At 42.5% G+C, this 17,568-nt stretch overlaps 1 protein-coding gene and 1 long non-coding RNA gene across 5 annotated transcripts in view; one reads left to right on the forward strand and one right to left on the reverse strand.

Annotated features, from left to right (window-relative positions):
* Positions 1-17,568, reverse strand: part of ADGRG2 (adhesion G protein-coupled receptor G2) — a 134,195-nt gene that overhangs the window by 87,892 nt on the left and 28,735 nt on the right. For 2 of the 4 annotated variants that reach the window (XM_075594295.1, XM_075594294.1), the window contains exons 2-3: positions 10,840-10,955; positions 5,779-6,387 (exon numbers count right to left, since the gene is read on the reverse strand). In XM_075594295.1, coding sequence (XP_075450410.1) covers positions 5,779-6,387; positions 10,840-10,955 — 725 coding nt within the window. The remainder of the gene's footprint in view (positions 1-5,778; positions 6,388-10,839; positions 10,956-17,568) is intronic. The other 2 variants (XM_075594297.1, XM_075594296.1) reach the window with 1 other exon arrangement.
* On the forward strand, positions 9,610-13,285 carry LOC142491558 (uncharacterized). The gene is made up of 4 exons (XR_012800425.1): positions 9,610-9,805; positions 10,419-10,458; positions 12,908-12,968; positions 13,267-13,285. It is a non-coding gene; the product is annotated as an uncharacterized LOC142491558 (long non-coding RNA).

A 17,568-nucleotide genomic window follows, 5' to 3' on the forward strand; every position in this document is an offset into this window, starting at 1 on the left:
CTATCTGAATAAAGAGGTTGTAAAGGTGATAATTTACATAAGAACACACAAACTTCAGACAATATAATACTTAATGCTCAGCATTCTGTTGCTATGATCAGCACTGTAAACATCTAGAGAAAGTACAGAGCAATGGGGCAAAAATCATGTCAACTAATCACTGCTTCTAGAAATAGGGGGCATATGTAGTCAGCATTTTCTACCTCTATCTAACATGCAATAATGGTCATCGCCACAAAGTCTCATCAGCAAAATAGCTATGGATAATTGTCATAAGTTGGATAACATTCAATTGGATAACATTCAGCCAGTCACCTGCAAAGGATCCAACTTGTTGTAAAATCAGAAATAGTTGCAAATTACAAATTAAAAAAAAAAAGTAACAACTGAAACAGTCATAAAAAAAAAAATGGTTATTAAGTGTTCAGTCTCCAGCTCTGCGTTTCTTCTTGTTTCCTGCCTGTGCTGTTGCTAGGCAACCGGTTGCCTTAGCAACCACTCTTTTCCCCACACCTGGGGTTTTGGCTCCTTCCTTTCTCCCCGTCACATGGTGCGGTCCTGGCCTGTTTACCTCAGGGGCTGCCTACAGTTCGTTCTTTTCAGAGTTTGCTGCCTTCTGCCTTGCTTTTCCCCACTGTTTCCTGTGATAGTATTGTTTCTTACCAATTCCTTATTTTTATGCATCCCCAAACGTTTTCCCTTCATTTCTGTTTATAGTCCCACAATAAAACATCAGCAATTAAAAAAAAAAGACATCCATTTTATATGAAAGCAGGAATGGAGCTATCTTATATCACCTACTTAATGAGAACCAATACCGGAGAAAACCTTCAAGAATGAGACCTACAAAAAGCAATTGATCTGGTATGCGATGGCCACATGCAGAGCGCACTCACGGAAGCTGAAAGTCAGGGAAAGGACCTCTTGCTGGAGATTATCACAGTGCATCTAGACAATGTCCTCAAACACAGTGTGATCTAACATATCTAGCAAAAGCGCAGGTGCTACCAGGGCGCAAACTAACGCAGTGGCCGCACGTGCACGGGCTGCCTACAGTCGAAAAGAATTAGCCATGAAATTGGAGAGAGCTCGTATCGAAGAGGAGCTACACCATTGCTGCTGCAGCCACCGCTGCCGCTTCTGCATGTAGGAATGCTGATTTGAAAGCGAACTTACTGCTGCGGCCAAGTTTATTCGAGCATTTGCCCGTTCTTGGCCGCAGCAGTAGCCTGGCGCGCGCCCGAGAGTGACGGGCGCTCGCAGAAGCAGCGGAAGAGCGCCCTCCGATCGGGGCGCTCTCCCTACCGCTGCCGGGTCCGCCGGGTCCCCCGGAACCCCCTGCCGCTGTCCCGCGATCGCGGGACACCAGGGCTCCCTCGGGGAGCCCCTGGACGCGCGTGCAGGGGGCGCACGCTCCCGAAGACGCGTGACCGCGCGTCTATGACGCGCGGCACGCCGAGGGGCGGCCACTAGCAAGCCGGGAAATCTCCCGGCTTGCGGTACCGGCCACACTTTAATAAAGTGTGTCGGTAGTGTAGGCCGTGCTTATAGTAGCGGCTATGGCGAAGTGCTTGCGACCGCTGACGTCACATGTCGCCTTAGCTATAGCAACAGTTGCATTTGGTGCAGGAGACCTTGGGCGGGTGACAGAGGGTGACATGATATCACCTGAGTGGTTCTCAATTATTGGCTGAACCGCTTCACGTGACGCTGGCGACCCGCGGCGGCCGCACACCAACACAAAATCCACTGATTTTAGCGATTTTCGTCTCCATGTCGCTGCACAGTGCCATCGCTGTCGCGCCCACTATGGGCACCCGTAACAGACTTCATGCCTTTGTTTTTGTGCTGCGCGCCATCACTGTAGCCACTACTATAATCGCGGCCTTAGAGGCCTTATGTGAAGAAAAGGAAGCAGCCGTCACTGATGCCCATGCTGAGATCTTTGAAGCTGCTGCAAGACAAGACGGCGGGGAATACTGGTGCAGTCAATTAGCCAAAGAATATCCAGCCTAGCTTAGCAGAGACTATGTAATAAGTCATGCCAGTATGAACGCCAGTTCACCATCTCTATCCGATGGGGAGGTTATTACAGATGCCGAAGCTATGGAGACTCCACATGAAGTAGATGCTGTTCCTCTAAAAGCATACGCTACCTGGGTTGGCTACAGCTACCACAGTGATGAACACGCTTGCATGCATAAGGATGCACTACACCAGGTTCGCAATCCAGTTACGCTCACACAGAGAATTACACGCAGTCACATCACGTCCAACGCATGATAGAGACGACGGACGCATACCCTGCACACACACACCAAAGGCATCCAATCAACTCCACTCTACCTAACGGTTCAATGCTGTCAATCCAGATAGTAAACAGAGCAACATTCCCAACTACAACAGCCCACATCTTCCTCAATGCTCATAGACTGAAGCATAAGGCCTAACAGACATAGACAAGTGCTTAATCTTGTCAACACAGGACTCACTGAGTTTGATGACCATCCTGAGAATTAAAGAGCATGGAGGTCTATGTTTAGGAATGTAATCAGAAGCCTGGATATCACCGCAAGTAGAGACTTTATCTGCTAGACACATGGTTGGGAAAAGAGTCTTCAGATTATGTGAGGAGACTCAGATCAGTACATGTCAACAGCCCTCAAGAAGGTCTTAACTCAGTATGGCAAAGACTAGAGAAGTACTATGGCAGCCCTAAGGCAACTGAAGAAGCACTCAAGAGGTTTGAAAACTTTCTGAAAATCTCAGGCAAAGACAAGCTACAGTTGTCAAAGCTTCGAGATCTGCTACTGGAACTAGAACCTGCAAATGGTGATCCATTTCTGCCAGGTTTAGACTTTCTAGGTACCGCTCGTGGAGTAAGACCCATCCTTGACAAATTGCCACATAAGACAGATGGATCTCACAAAGCTCACAATACAAAAAGTAGAAGCAAGTAGATATAACAAATATAGAATAAAGATACCACTCCCTACACTTAAGAGTGTAAATCAGACAGCAGAAAATAGATGCGAAATTCCAACACCAGATGTGGCACATCATCACCCCCACCTCATGGGAATAGCTGATAATATCCCGTTGTTAGAACAAGATGGCCAGATCTAACTACTGCTTGGTAGGGACATCTTATGGGTACACAGACCAGACAACGTTGATGCCCTAAAAACAAACATATTGGAGAATGGACGCGCATCTCTCTTCAAATTATGTCCTAACCACTTCCATGTGCAAGAAAGCTTGGCAACAAAAAGAAACAAAATCATATCACTGAAACATACTGTACATTGATATCTTTACATTAGAGAAGTGTGGCGATGGCCTAGGATGTACAGTGTTCCAAACGACAAAAGATGATGATAAACCAGATCCATCAATGGAAGACAAAGATTTCCAGAAGATGATGGATAAAGACGAATCAAACAGCTGAGTGGCTTCGCTTCCATTTTGTCCACCCACAACACATCTCCTGAACAACAGAGAACAGGCCCTCTCTAGACTTGCTTCGCTATGTCACAACTTGGAAAAGAAGCCGGAGACAAAGCATCACTTTGTGGCCTTGATGAAGAAGATATTTGACAGTGGTCATGTAGAACCCGCTTCCCCACTGAGGGAAGGTGAAAAATGTTGGTACCATCCATTCTTTGGCATATACCAACCCAAGAAACCTGGTCCAATTCGGGTAGTATTTCTTTCAAGTTCTCAATTTCAGGGAGTCTCCTTAAACAATGTTCTCCATACTGGACTAAACGTACTGAATAGTCTTCTAGGGTGTTAATACGATTTGGAAGGAGCCTATTGCCATAACAGCTGACATTCAACAGATGTTTCACTATTTCCTCATTCAAGATTAAAACTTAGAAACTACCTAATGTTCCTGTGGTACCTTAACAACAACGTTGATGACCAAATCATAGAGCACAGGATGAAAGTGCATGTCTTCGCTAATAGTCCATCACCTGCAGTGGCCACCTATGGACTCGGTAGGACAGCCCAAGAAGGGCAAAAAGAATATGGTGCAGACGCCAAGAAGTTTGTCGAAAGACATTTGGATGTAGACGATGTACTCAAATCAGTCCCTATAGTAGGGGAAACTATCGACTTACACAAAAGAACATAATGAAAGGTCACCCTAAGTCTCTACAAAATAGCGCCATAGTGATGAAGGCATTTGATTTGCATGATCAAGCTAATGATCTGAAAGATTTAGATCTTGGGGTTGATACACCCATAAGGCAGCGGAGTCCAGAATTGAGATGGGATCTTAAAGTCACCACATTCACGTTACAAGTATCCATTGAAGAAAAGCCATACACCTGACGTGGAGTCCTGTCTATGGTCAACAGTCTCTACAACCCTCACGGATTTGTAGCCCTTGTCACCATACAAGGGAAGTCTCTCTCTAGAGAGCTGTCTGTGGAAACACAGGACTGGGATACTCCATTACCTGCAGAAAAGAAACGAGAGTGGAAAGTGTGGAAGGATTCCTTGAAGACCCTTGGGCAATTGCAGATCCCACGCTCCTATTCACCCATATCCCTCACCACTGCGCGAAACAAAGAAATGTGCATTTTCTCAGATGCTTCTACGAAAACCATAGCAGCAGTGGCTTACTTAAAGGTCACAGATGCAAGTGGAGAATAGCATATTAGATTCATCTTTGGCAAAAATAAGTTGGCACCAGAACCTGACCACACTATACCAAGGCTCGAGCTGTGTGGAGCAGTGTTGTCAGTAGAGTTGGCAGAGCTCATAGTAAATGAAATGCCCAGTAAACCAGATATCATCAAGTTTTATACAGATAGCAAAGTAGTGCTAGTCTACATAAGCAATCAAGCAAGAGGATTCTATATATACAGTATGTTAGCAACAGAGTGAAATGAATCAGACTCCATGATCCTGAAGGCCAGTTCAACTTAACTCTTCCATGAAGTTTGACATAGTTTATGACTGAAGTTTTAGCAACTATCAAGACCATCCCTAGTACGGATGGAAAGGTCCGTAAAGTTGAAGTAAAGACTTCTAAACATGGGTCTGCAAAAACCTTTATCAGACCCATTACAGCGACCATTCTTCTAATATCTCACCTGGACTCTAGAAAATTAGAACATTTGACCCACTTTCTTCTCTCGTTCCTGAAGAAGCATTAAGGAGCCCCAATCCATCATTGACTGGTGCACCTGACTTTGCACCCGTTCCATCAAAAGAACTTTGGAGACCTAGTGGTTCCATTCGGTACCATGGATTTAATATGGACTATGGCCTTACAGCTAATGTTTTGCTGTACATTTTATAATATGATCCAAATATGTTTTTTATAGTGGTATCTATTGATACCAGTGTCATGTCTCCAGATCTGCATTTCTTCTTGTTCCTGCCTGTGCTGTTGCTACTGTAGGTGATCTGTTGCCTCAGCAACCACTCTTCCCCACCCCTGGGGTTTTGGTTCTTTCCTTCTCTCTGTCACATGGTGCAGTCTTGGCCTGTTTCCCTCAGGGGCTGCCTGCAGTTAGTTCATCTCTGTGTTTGCTGCCTTCTGCCTTGTTTCTCCCCACTGCTCCCTGTGATAGTAGTTTCTTACATATTCCTTATTTGTATTCATCCCTAAACATTTTCCCTTCATTTCTGTTTATGTTCACACAATGAAACATCAGCAATTCAAAGAAGACATCCATTTTATATGAAAGAAGGAATTGAGTTGTCTGCCTGTCTCAGCTTATTAAGCCACAGTAAGCCTGGGATAGAACAAATAGGACTTACCACAATGCAAAGATGTATCGTGCTCTACTACTGATGGACTGTAGATCCAGTTGGCCATATCCCACTTTATAACATTCCCATCTGTACACGTTGAGATAAATTCACAATTGGCTGTCCCCCACATCCTAAACATGTACAGCTCTCCAACCAATCCCACAGCTTCAGAGGCGTTCTTTCCTGGCAATTGTGAGCAGCCAAGAGACAGTTTGCCACCTCCAATGAAACTGGTGATGTTTTCCAGTCTGTGTATTTTCTTCAACATCCCATTAAGATAAAATTCCATTGATTCATTTTTTTTGTCCCATTTGATGCATGTCTCGTACCACGTATGCAGGTTGAGAGTCTCCGGTACACTTATCTGGGTGCCAAAGATCCATATTCTCAAACTGCTACTATCGCCCAACAGACCAATTTCATACCCGTTGACTGGAGACACTTCAGACGAGGGCAGCTTGTAAGTAAATACAGTCCATGGACTTGAGGATGCCAGTTTAATGTAGGCACACACGGTGAACTCTTCTAGATCAGGGACGGATGTATTGAGTATCATGTTTTCCTGGCATGGCGTCTTAAAAACAGCTTTGTACTCTTCGAAAAACACAGTCTGAGCTAAAAAACACAAAGCAAGAATAATTGTAAAGTGGAACAAAGGCCCATGTAAGGAAATAAATGCACAAACTTCCATCAGTCTATATCATCTAATAGGTCAGTCGAAATAGTCTCATGCAGCTGTTGGGACATTTCCAGTCAAAAATCCCCAATGAAATTCAATGGGAATTTTCGTCCAAAAACTACTCTAACTAATCAGACTATATAAAAGAAGGCAACAAAAGACAGGGGTGCCCAATGCTACATCCAATTGACAAAATGTATATGGTAATAAGTATAAAGTTTAAATACTTCAATAATAATGATATTTACTTGGTTATTTAGTTAAACCCCTTGGCCAAAGCATCATAAGCCTGCATACCACGTCAAGGTATAACCAAAATTAATGCAGGTCCTACACTACACTGTGAACCCTTCCCTTTACCTCTGTATGGGGGGAAGCAACCACAATAGATCCTGTTCTTTGCAGCAAAGTGAAAAGACCTCCCAAGTTAAAAAGGTGAGGAGCAGTGAGCTCTGGGGGGAGGTGCCACCTACCTTCATTACAACTGTTACCAGTCAGAAATGGATTAACACACATTCCCAGCTAGCTCAAACTCCTCAAACTGTGGGAGTTTGAGCTAGCTGGGAACGTGTGTGTTATATAAAGAAGGCCCTAAAACAATCAACAAGTAGAGTTGCAGACTCTTATCTGATTGCTATTTGTTCCAAATAGCAATAAGGACAAATAAAAACAAATACAAATAAATATATCCGTTGGGTTTTCTTGTGTGGGATAAGATATGCAATTACCAACACATAATCAAATATAACGTTACCCAGTATCATGTCTCAGTGCAGAATGCTCATTTGTGGAGGAGAAGCGATTCTAAGACCGGGTTTAAGGACCTTTGCTTTAATTAATTAAAAATGATACTTGACCAATGCCAATTCTCATATAAATTGTAAGATTTGTAATTTTGTTTAGTAAATGTTAGCTATTCAGCAGGATAGCTCTACTCTCTACAAATGTGCATGCAGGTGTTTTTAAATACTACCGTAGGTAGCTATATTTCATACAAAACTACAGGGAAATTAACAACTTAATAAGATAATTGGACTGTGCATTACCTTGATAATTGCTTAGTATGCTAAAAAAAAAAAAAGTTATGGTTTTACAGTATCTTGCAGTGCCACAAAATACAGGCGTAGCAAGCAGTGTGGGGGGAGGGGCAGGGGGGGGAAAGAAAATCGTATTTATTTAATCCACAACCTCCATATTCTGAGCAGATATGGAAAGGTTTCAGACATTGCAGTTTAGATGGGATCTACTGTACCAAGATCTGATCATTTTTAAAAATAAACGCGGAACAATTTTTAAATAGACAGGAATTTAACCATAAATCTGAAATTATAAATAACATTATAGAATATGAATATAGAGAAGCTAGCCATTTTTTTTGCAGCTAGACAGAATAACCTACAGGGGAGTCAGGGACCTACAGTACAACACAATGTCTAAGAGGATTATCATTAAACTGTGACCCCATCGATAAATTCTTTGAGCAATGTTTTCTCAAATGTTTTTGCTGTTTATGTATTTCTCCCCAAATACAGTTTCTGATTTTTAGTTATTTTGAAGGTTTTTTTTGTTTAGTATGTTTATTTATATACTTTACTTGTTCTTTTCATTTAAAACTTAATAAAATAGTATCACTGAAAAATAAATTAATTCTAAGTGGAAAAGTAATAGTACCTGTTATTCTTATGACTAAATGATGGCACTAACATGAGAACTGCAGGAATGACGCATGGAGGCAATTATGGAGCAAAACTGAAGCAAATAGCATCATTGTCTTCTGTCCATGTATCAATCAAACAAATTTGCCAATTCTGAGTTGGCATGAACCTTCTTGGCAAACAATCTGCATCAAATACAAGTAACTGTTATATTTAATAGATTTGTTTGTGGGTTGTGATATCTTTTAATAGACTGGTATAATAATTCTTTATAGACAAAATCATAGGGGGGAGAGAGAGAGGGAGAGAGAAAGAAGGAGAGAATGAGAGAGGATGAGAGAGAATGAGAATATACAGCTCTGGAGGAGTCTGATCCCAAACTAGGTGTTTGAAGTACTTTTAATTATATTTCTTTTGTGGCAGGTTACAAAAGCCGACCCTGGACACATTCCTCTTCTGCCCCGTGTTGCTATTTAGAGTGCTGTAACCACAACTGTACACACCTCTGCACTTACAAATTACGTTCATGTTAGCAAACAAGTGACCAAAGGGTGCATACTAGCAGACGGCATATCCCTTAAAAACGAAGTTTTGTCTGCGTACTTAAATTGAGTCATGCTTTCTAATTATATGTCCTGGTTCGTGAAACACTCTAAATGATCACTAGTTTCTAGGTGAAATATTTTGTGACTGCATACAAAAAGGCAGGTACTTTCTTATTTACATTGCAGTATGAATAGTTCTCTGTTCTGTTTGGCAAAAGGTTAATTGAGAGACTGGCCAGATTTCAAGAAGTTATTGATTAAGTATGGCACCACACCTAAAAATGTCTAAACTCACCTTTAAGGTGCAGTAGTAAGGACATACTTGGATAGGGTGTATACAGTACTGCACTTCTTTAACCGAGGCTCTGCTGAAAAGGTGTGTAATACGGAAGGCAGCTTATAGGGGTCCATGTTATAATGGATAAGAAGTAAAGAGTGACTCACTGTGAGTGCTCATTTACATGTCATTACCCAGAATCCCTAGCTGCAGTGGAAGCACTGTATGCTAAGTGATAAAAGGGAAAGACAGGGTTGCAGACCTGTCTGAGACATGCAGATGTACCCACAAGTGATCATTTTGTTTTACTGTACAGGATAACTGAAAGTTAATGCTTAAAAGGCAGTTTGTTTCGCGCTTTTCAATCTAAGCAGTCGGCAAACTGTAACCAAAACATATTTTCTTTTATAATGTGTACGTAAGGCTGTGTAGAATAATTCTCCATGCATAAGTACATCCCCCTGCATCAGTTTTGCCCAATGTTGCTCTGTGTGCATCAGTTTAATTTTTGGTACGTTTCAGGAGAAGAAGTTACCCATGTAGATATTGTAATGGGGTGTATCAAATGCTGCATATTTGGTTACTGGAACATCAGTGTTATGTTCTCAGTTATACTGCAACACTTCATTAGTTTCTTCCAAGCACACTTTATAGATACATTTGCTTTTTTTTATAAGCAAATAGTTGGTGGTACCCGAGGCGGCTCCCCCAGCGACGTCGCGGCGTCATGTGACGGCGCGTTGTCATGGCAATGCGGCGCCGTGTGATTTTGTGGCCTCACGTTGTCATGGCAACGCGTCGCTAAGTGATGCTTCTTTGTCACGGTGACGCGTCTTAAGAAGGAGAAGATGCCGGAAATGAAGATCAGCAAAAGAAGGTAAGAGACACCCAGAAAACATGGTGGCGGTACGCCGTACGCCAGCATTGTCGCAAAAAAAGTCCCGCAGGCAAGTATGAGACAAACTTATTTATTGAACATAACAGTATTTATAGGTTTGCCTCAGGAGCGGCATAGAGCTGTGTCTAACTGCAACAGCAGCAGGCCATAACTCTTCCTTCCAAGATGGCTGCCATGTCACATCTTGCCGACCTCAGTCCTTTCTCTTAATGGTAGAGTACTTGGCTGTACTGTGTAAGGCTAGACATTACAATGAGGTCTAAGGTGGAGTTAAATCTGTGTCATACATAGGAAACTCTTACATTTATAGTATACAAAGGTTTTTGAAAGCCTATGAAAGGAGTTATGGAGGAATTACATCATGCACAAATAATAATAGGATACATGAAATTCTGCATCAGTGTCACCATATTATCACCTTTCACTGCCATCCACAAATTCTAGCAGGTGTAAGTGATAAACTTTCCCATTGAACAATGTCAAATGTAGTACATTATTCATTGCATTTACAGCAATTAATTATATAATATATCATTATAATATATAATAGTGCATCATTTTTCCATTGCACTTTGTTTTCTTTCATACACAGAGGGACTTAACAAGGAGCTGGACACTATTATTCTGACCAGGTTAGTCTTCTTCAGAGATGGTGATATTAACACTAAGCTATTTTCTTTCCTAGCATAGCTGGCACAAGAATATTAAAAAGGTTTAAACACTGTTGACCAGATAGCAATAATTGGCAAAGAGACTAACCAAATGATACTGACCATGTAATGTTCAGAACATTGTATATACTGTATTGTATTGTACTTGCTTCTGCATTTTCTAAAGTGCTTGGGTAACACAATGGTTACTTAGTATGCTTGGCAATGAAAGCCAGATTAGTTTTCCTTTAGAATCAGTTTCTATGAAGAAGGTCAATTTACAGATGTAGCAAGACTTTCTGTCCTTACTTTCTAGCTACTTCTGCTATTTAAAAGAGGAAAGAAGACATTCATATTTCTTACCTATTTGCGGCATGGTCATAATATACAGGAATAAGCATACAAGCTGCACAGTCTTTAATTTCTTAGGACGTTTATCTTTGCCATTCCCGACGTGGTGCAGAGCACAGAGCAGCATCCTGGAAAATATAAAGAATTTTTTGCCAATTAATTTTTCAATTGTGCTAAAATGAATCAAACTTAAAGCAACTGCGTTCTCCTGCTCCCATGAAGAAGAGACCTGTTCTGTACACACTATTATATCTGTGAGGATCTCTCTTGTACTATTACAGGGGTGCTCAACTCCAATCCTCCAGCCCCCTCCCCTCCAAATGGTCAGGTTTTCAGGATATTCCAGCACAGGTGGCTCAATCAGAGGCTCAGTTGAAGACTTGTGCTGAAGCAGGAAGTGATTGAGCCACCTGTGCTGAAGCTGGGATATCCTGAAAACCTGACTTGTTGGAGGGGCTTGAGTTGAGAACCCCTGCTTTATTGAAAGCTATCACAACATACAACAGAGCTCCTCTTTTCTGTGACTAATGAGGACACTAGAATTTGACACTAAAAATATCTTTATGAAAGTCGTCTAGTTTAAAAGAAAAATGTATATTATATTCAAGATATCCATCAATTGCTGCTTGTCTTTTCCCCGACCCTCTACGGTATATCAGTATAATAATAACAGCTTATGCAATGTACAGGCATACCCCGGTTTAAGGACACTCACTTTAAGTACACTCGCGAGTAAGGACATATCGCCCAATAGGCAAACGGCAGCTCGCGCATGCGCCTGTCAGCACGTCCTGCACAGCAATACCGGCTCCCTACCTGTACCGAAGCTGTGCGCAAGCGGGGATACTATAAATGCGTTATTTACATCAGTTAGGCCTACTGCTGTGGCCGAGTTTATTCGAGCATATGCCCGTTCTTGGCCGCAGCAGTTACCTGGCGCGCGCCGGAGGGTGCTGGGCGCGCGCCGAAGCAGCGGAGGAGAGGCCCGCCGATCGCGGCTTCCCCCTCTCCTCTCCGGGTCCGCCGGGTCCCCCGGAACTCCCTGCCGCCGTCCCCCACATCGCGGGACACCAGGGCTCCCTCGGGGAGCCCTGGACGCGCGTGCAGGGGGCGCAGGCACCCGATGACGCGTGACCGCGCATCGGAGACGCGCGGCACGCCGAGGGGCTGCCACTTGCAAGCCGGGAAATCTCCCGGCTTGCGGAACTGGCCACACTTCAATAAAGTGTGTCGCCAGTGTATATATGACGATTGCCGTACAGTACATGTATCGATAAGTGGGGAAAAGGTAGTGCTTCACTTTAAGTACATTTTCACTTTACATACATGCTCCGGTCCCAATGCGTACGTTAATGCGGGGTATGCCTGTATACGTTATTGAGGCCTTTAAGTTACGCGGAAACCTGTCAATTAACCAGGCAAACATAGTAGAAGAAAATTACATTGATTTAAAACACTATTGGAAAGTACCAATTGTTCCGCTCTGCTTGAGAACTTTCATCCGGGTTAACCGCTTCCCTGCCAGAGGTTAACATTGGGTAAAACAGTTACATAAGAAGTGGTAGGCTATTATATTACAGATGTAGCGTCTTTTATGTTCAGCTGCCGCGCTAAGGTCCGGCACAAACATTTTGTGGTCCGCGGCTTCGTTGCGCCGAGCCACACGGACCTCATCTGCGGTCAGACGGAATTATTATTTGTGTTGTTGCAGTTCAGTCCACGGCCGGCAGGTGGCGCACTGAATATCTTTGCCTGTAATACTCTGAATGTTCAGTAATGACTTTGCAGGTGTTTGAGCACAAGATAACATGTACACGTCTCTTTGTTTAATGACCGTGTACAGTTTCACACTTCATTAAAAACCACCATGCATTAACCTAATCTGTCTCATAAATGTTTATACTGTACATGGTATGGGACAGGGCGCTTACTCCATCCAACGCAGGATTATGTAACCTCTGAGCATGTAAGAGAGACAGCAAGAAGATGATGTTGGGTGTCGATTGAAGAAGCTTGTATTATTTAAAAAAATTCATATTGTGGTCATTGTTTATTTCTTGTTTTCATTCTTGTTTTGCAGGTTTGGCCGGCTGATGACAACACCTTGTTCGTGCAGCAAACACATCCACCGATTCTGTGAGGTAATGTACTGTACTGTAATCCATGCATTGACAGTGTTTTCTTCTCTAAATAACATTCCCGCAATTATTTAACTTTGAACATGTCCGGTAATTTTATGCAATGAATGTATTTATTTTTCTCAAAGCTCATACTTTTGACATGCACATGCGTTTCTACCTGGTTCCATATAGACTCCCATGCGCAGAAATTCAATGACGCATTCGCGTTTCAACCAGGTTCCATAAAAACACACTACACAATGTAAATCATGCATCTATTTGTTCTCGATTAATAATATGTAACATTCTCATTTTACAGGTGAAAGGGAACATTTGGAAGCAGATTGAAGAAAATGGTATTATTGTATTTTCACAAAGTCTTTGTGCATTATCTCTAAACTGTCATTTACTGTAATCTAATAAAACAAATAATTTAAAAATACTTTGTAGTTATCTGAAGTTTTATGGGGATTAAGTGGTGGGTTACAATTAAATATATGAAACATCATATCATACAAAATTAACGGGAATAAGGGATGAGTTAAATTGCATTTACAGTAGGGCCCCGCTCCTACGGCGGGTTCCAGTCCAGGTTGCCGCCGGAAACCGAAAATCGGCAAAAAGCGGAACATAGTATTTGCTATGTCCACCTGCGATTTTCTGTGTCTCCTACCCCTTCTGCGCATGTGCAGACTCCGCCGTCCCCCTTCTAAGCATGTGCAGACTCGGCCGTCCCCCATCTGCGCTTGCGCGGACATTGCGGCCCCCTTCTTGGTACTGCCGTATTGGCGGATCGCCGAGAAGCGAAACGCCGAGAGACGGGGCCCTACTGTAGATTTGAAGACACACTAGCGCCATCTATAATTTCTGCTGAGTATTGTAACCAACGCTACAACTTAATTTTCACCACCAAGACGCACTCGCAAGTCAGCTGCGAGCATCCAATAAAACATTGGGAGATCAGAAGCAATCCGCAAGTTCCTGGCGAAAGTAAATGACGCTATATGTGTACTTAACATAAAGTGTATTGCTTAACATGCAGTAGGATCTGTTCTAGAATGCTGCTTCATGCTGAAATATGTTGATCCACAATATCAATTTGATGGTGCCGATTTAGCGCTGGTATTAGTCTTTGTCTAGGGTAACCTAATTTTCCCCAGGAAAATTGACAGCCGCTCGTGCGCATGCCGAAAGGCTAAGCCGACCGTACCATATATGTGTTTTTCATTATCATTTTATTTGACAGTTTTGCTTCACATTACATTTGTTCTTAACATTTTTTTCATTTTGTTTTCCTTGTATATATATGTGACATTATTGTGGTTTTAATTTATTCTTTGTTATACACAGGCTTCCTTATGTGGTATAATTTGACTCAGTCTCTTGCTCCCAGTTAATTTTGTTGATTAATAGCTGCTGGGCTTCATTGTATTCTGCCCAATGGGGATGAGCCACTACCTACTTAGGTTGTCTGTGTGTTGAGAGTTTTTCACTCTTTGATAAAGTCCCATGTCGGGATGAAACGCGTCAGAGTTTCTCTCTCTGTGATGTGCAGCACTTTGTTCCAATAAAGCTGATTTTATTTTAAGTTTGGCAGAGTCCCATCTTGCAGTGACCGTCTATCACCTTATTTCTACTTTCATCTATACTGGCTGGAGCACGCATGTTTCTTACGGCAACTACCAGGGAGATTTATTCCCCTCCCAGCGCAAGTGCTGGCGCCGCCCCTTGGAACGTGTGGACGCGCCGGCGCGCTCGGCTTGCTGGGGCATATCCGGACCAACAGCTCTTCATTTCTTACCAGAGACGGCACCTTCTGAATGTTCCTGAGCTTGGACCGGCTGACGGGCAGCGAAGACACCGGGTTGGATAAGGGCAGCAGGTTGTGGGCTTTATTGAGTTCATGGGTGAGGTGTCTGCAGATGCTTCACCTTCCGTCTCAATCCATTATCCTGTGTACTAGCCCCCCACTCAGGGTTTAGTCTATACACGCTACCCTCCTTCATGACTTTTATTTTTTCATACTTGCAGTAAGATTCATATCATTGTTGTCTACATATGGATCAGAGGCTTTAGCAAAATAGCTATACATGTGATTTGTGAGCATCGGACATACAGGGTTTACTCCCCTTTCTTCTACATTCTAGCACTGGTATTAGTCTTTGTCTAGGGTAACCTAATTTTCCCCGGGAAAATTGACAGCCGCTCGTGCGCATGCGCGAAAGGCTAAGCCGACCGCGCATGCGCGAAAGGCGAGACCATCACGCATGTGCACGAGCAGATGGAAACTTGCCGGCCGTGCATGTGTGATTGGGGCTTGCCAGCCACGCATGTGCAACCGGCACCTGCCAGCCACTCATGCGCATGCACGATCGGCACTTGCTAGATGCTCATGCACTTGCGCGGTGGGCACTTGCCAGCCACTCGTGTGCATGCACGTTCAGTGGTTGATGACCACACATGCGCAAGAGCATGAGCATCTGGCAAGTGCCGATCGTGCATGCGCATGAGTGGCTGGCAAGTACCGGTTGCACATGCGTGGCAAGTGGCACAAAAAAAAAATACCTTTTTTTTTAAAGTCAGGTCCTGGAACAAAGGCCGAACAACCGGGACTGTCCCGGCTAAACCAAGATGTCTGGTCACCCTACCTTTGTCATAACAGAGCAAAGTTTCCAGGTACATACTGAGCAGTGTGCTCGTAGCTATGGGCAGGATGTGAACCATTGCCCTGTGGCAGAGTTCCATAGATTGCAACTACAGTCATTTGAATTTTAAAAAAAGATTAGCAATTCCAGTCTGTGAAAAAAAATTGGCATTTTGTTAAGACATGAACAATTAATGTGCTGAGAGTCAATAGGATGAAATGTGGAAGCTCATACCAAGGAGCTCTGGGGGAAAAAAATAGGAAGATTTCTTAATCTTTTATTGACTTACATTAGGTCAAGGCAAAAAAGAATGAAATGCTATGTTTACAAAGTGGTCAGTCAGCCTATTTGGTTGGGAGCATCATTGATCTTCATCAGACTTGCTACATATTCATAAATAACCCAAAATGTGTATTGCTTTCATGGAAGAATCATGCAATTGTTCCTGAAATATAAAATGCTGCAATGTTAAGCAACACTGAATACGATATATCTAGAAGCCATTCAAAGCTTTTTAAATATAAAGGACAGGGGACAGGAAGGGTAATTGGAGTCTCCAAAATGACAACTACTGACTCTCCATTACTCACGTCTAATGAACCCTAATCATTAGTAAAACAGTAGATAATCACTACTGCAAGGAAGACGTCTACGTAAAACTGGTGATTCTGCCGAATGCCCTGCAAAATCACCTAAATATGTTTAGCCTTGTGCTTTTTTAAATGGCAGACTAAGGTCCAGTTGTACAGTAGACCTAAGGTACACATTGCATGGAACCCAATGAAGGCTATGGGAGTATCTTCCATCTCAGCTTGAGTGCTTGAACTCAATAGAATGATATTTCACCGTGCCCCCTTGATATGTTCACTGAATGCCATACTATTTTTGCTTGAATCTAAAGCTCATTTCTTATAGACGCAGCTGTGACCAGAATAGAAGAGGAGGATTTCACCTATAATTATTGACATGGGCGTTTTAGTTTGGACCATGTGATTGCACAATAGGGATCACATTATCCTCAAATTGCAATATCTGTGGCTATCTGTTGTCGCAGGCATTCCACCATCAATAAAACGGATAGTAGACTTCTCTATAAAATGATTGATTAGCCATGATGTACGAGTTGCCGCATTGTCCTTTTGAATGATGGCTGCAACAGATGGAGGCTCTAGATTAAGTTCACAGTCCTATTTTTGAGTGCCCAATTTATACTCTGTCCCCCACACGTATACATGCAGCTGCATTGGCCATATCCAAAGTTCTCTTGAGCTGGAAAGCTTGGACACAAATTATATGCAATGGTAATGTCACTGGCACACTTGCCAAAGAGATTTAATCAGTGATGAGACACAAGTGCCTAAAATCTGAACGTTACATCTATCATTTCTTCAGCAACATGGTTAACACACAGACTTGAGTAAAAAAAAAAAAAAAAAAACCTATAAACTTATGTAGCTCTGGCTCAGATATTCCAAAAATGACTTGGAAATAGTCTTGTACAAGGAAGTAGATCGTTTATTACAATTGGCCCATGTAACACGGAACACATTTCTGAATGAGTCCCAGACACTGAATGTAGAAAACGTTTCAGAAATTGCTATGCGAGAGGCCTGCAATGGGCCAACATTTTGCATTTCACATTCAGAAACGGAAAAATAAAGTAAAACTGAAATACCTGGAAATTAAACTGGTTGCAGGAATGAAACAGTTCTCAGATTGTTTTCCAAGATCCCAGTAAAATATAATAATGCAGAGTATCTGTCATTGCACACAATGGGGGTTATTCATTAAACTGTGCTAGGGCTCTGATATGCACTATTACAGTTTAATGAATGACCCCCAAATGAGCCTGTGTTTCAATGGAGGGGTTTATGCTTTATTGTCAAAATAACTATTCTTTTACCATACAGTGGCAGCATTATGGGGAAAACACTTGATATTTCCAAACATTTTAGTTCCATAATTAACATTATGTT

The sequence above is a fragment of the Ascaphus truei genome, chromosome 3 (genome assembly GCF_040206685.1).
Source record: "Ascaphus truei isolate aAscTru1 chromosome 3, aAscTru1.hap1, whole genome shotgun sequence".
NCBI classification, from domain to species: Eukaryota; Metazoa; Chordata; class Amphibia; order Anura; family Ascaphidae; genus Ascaphus; species Ascaphus truei.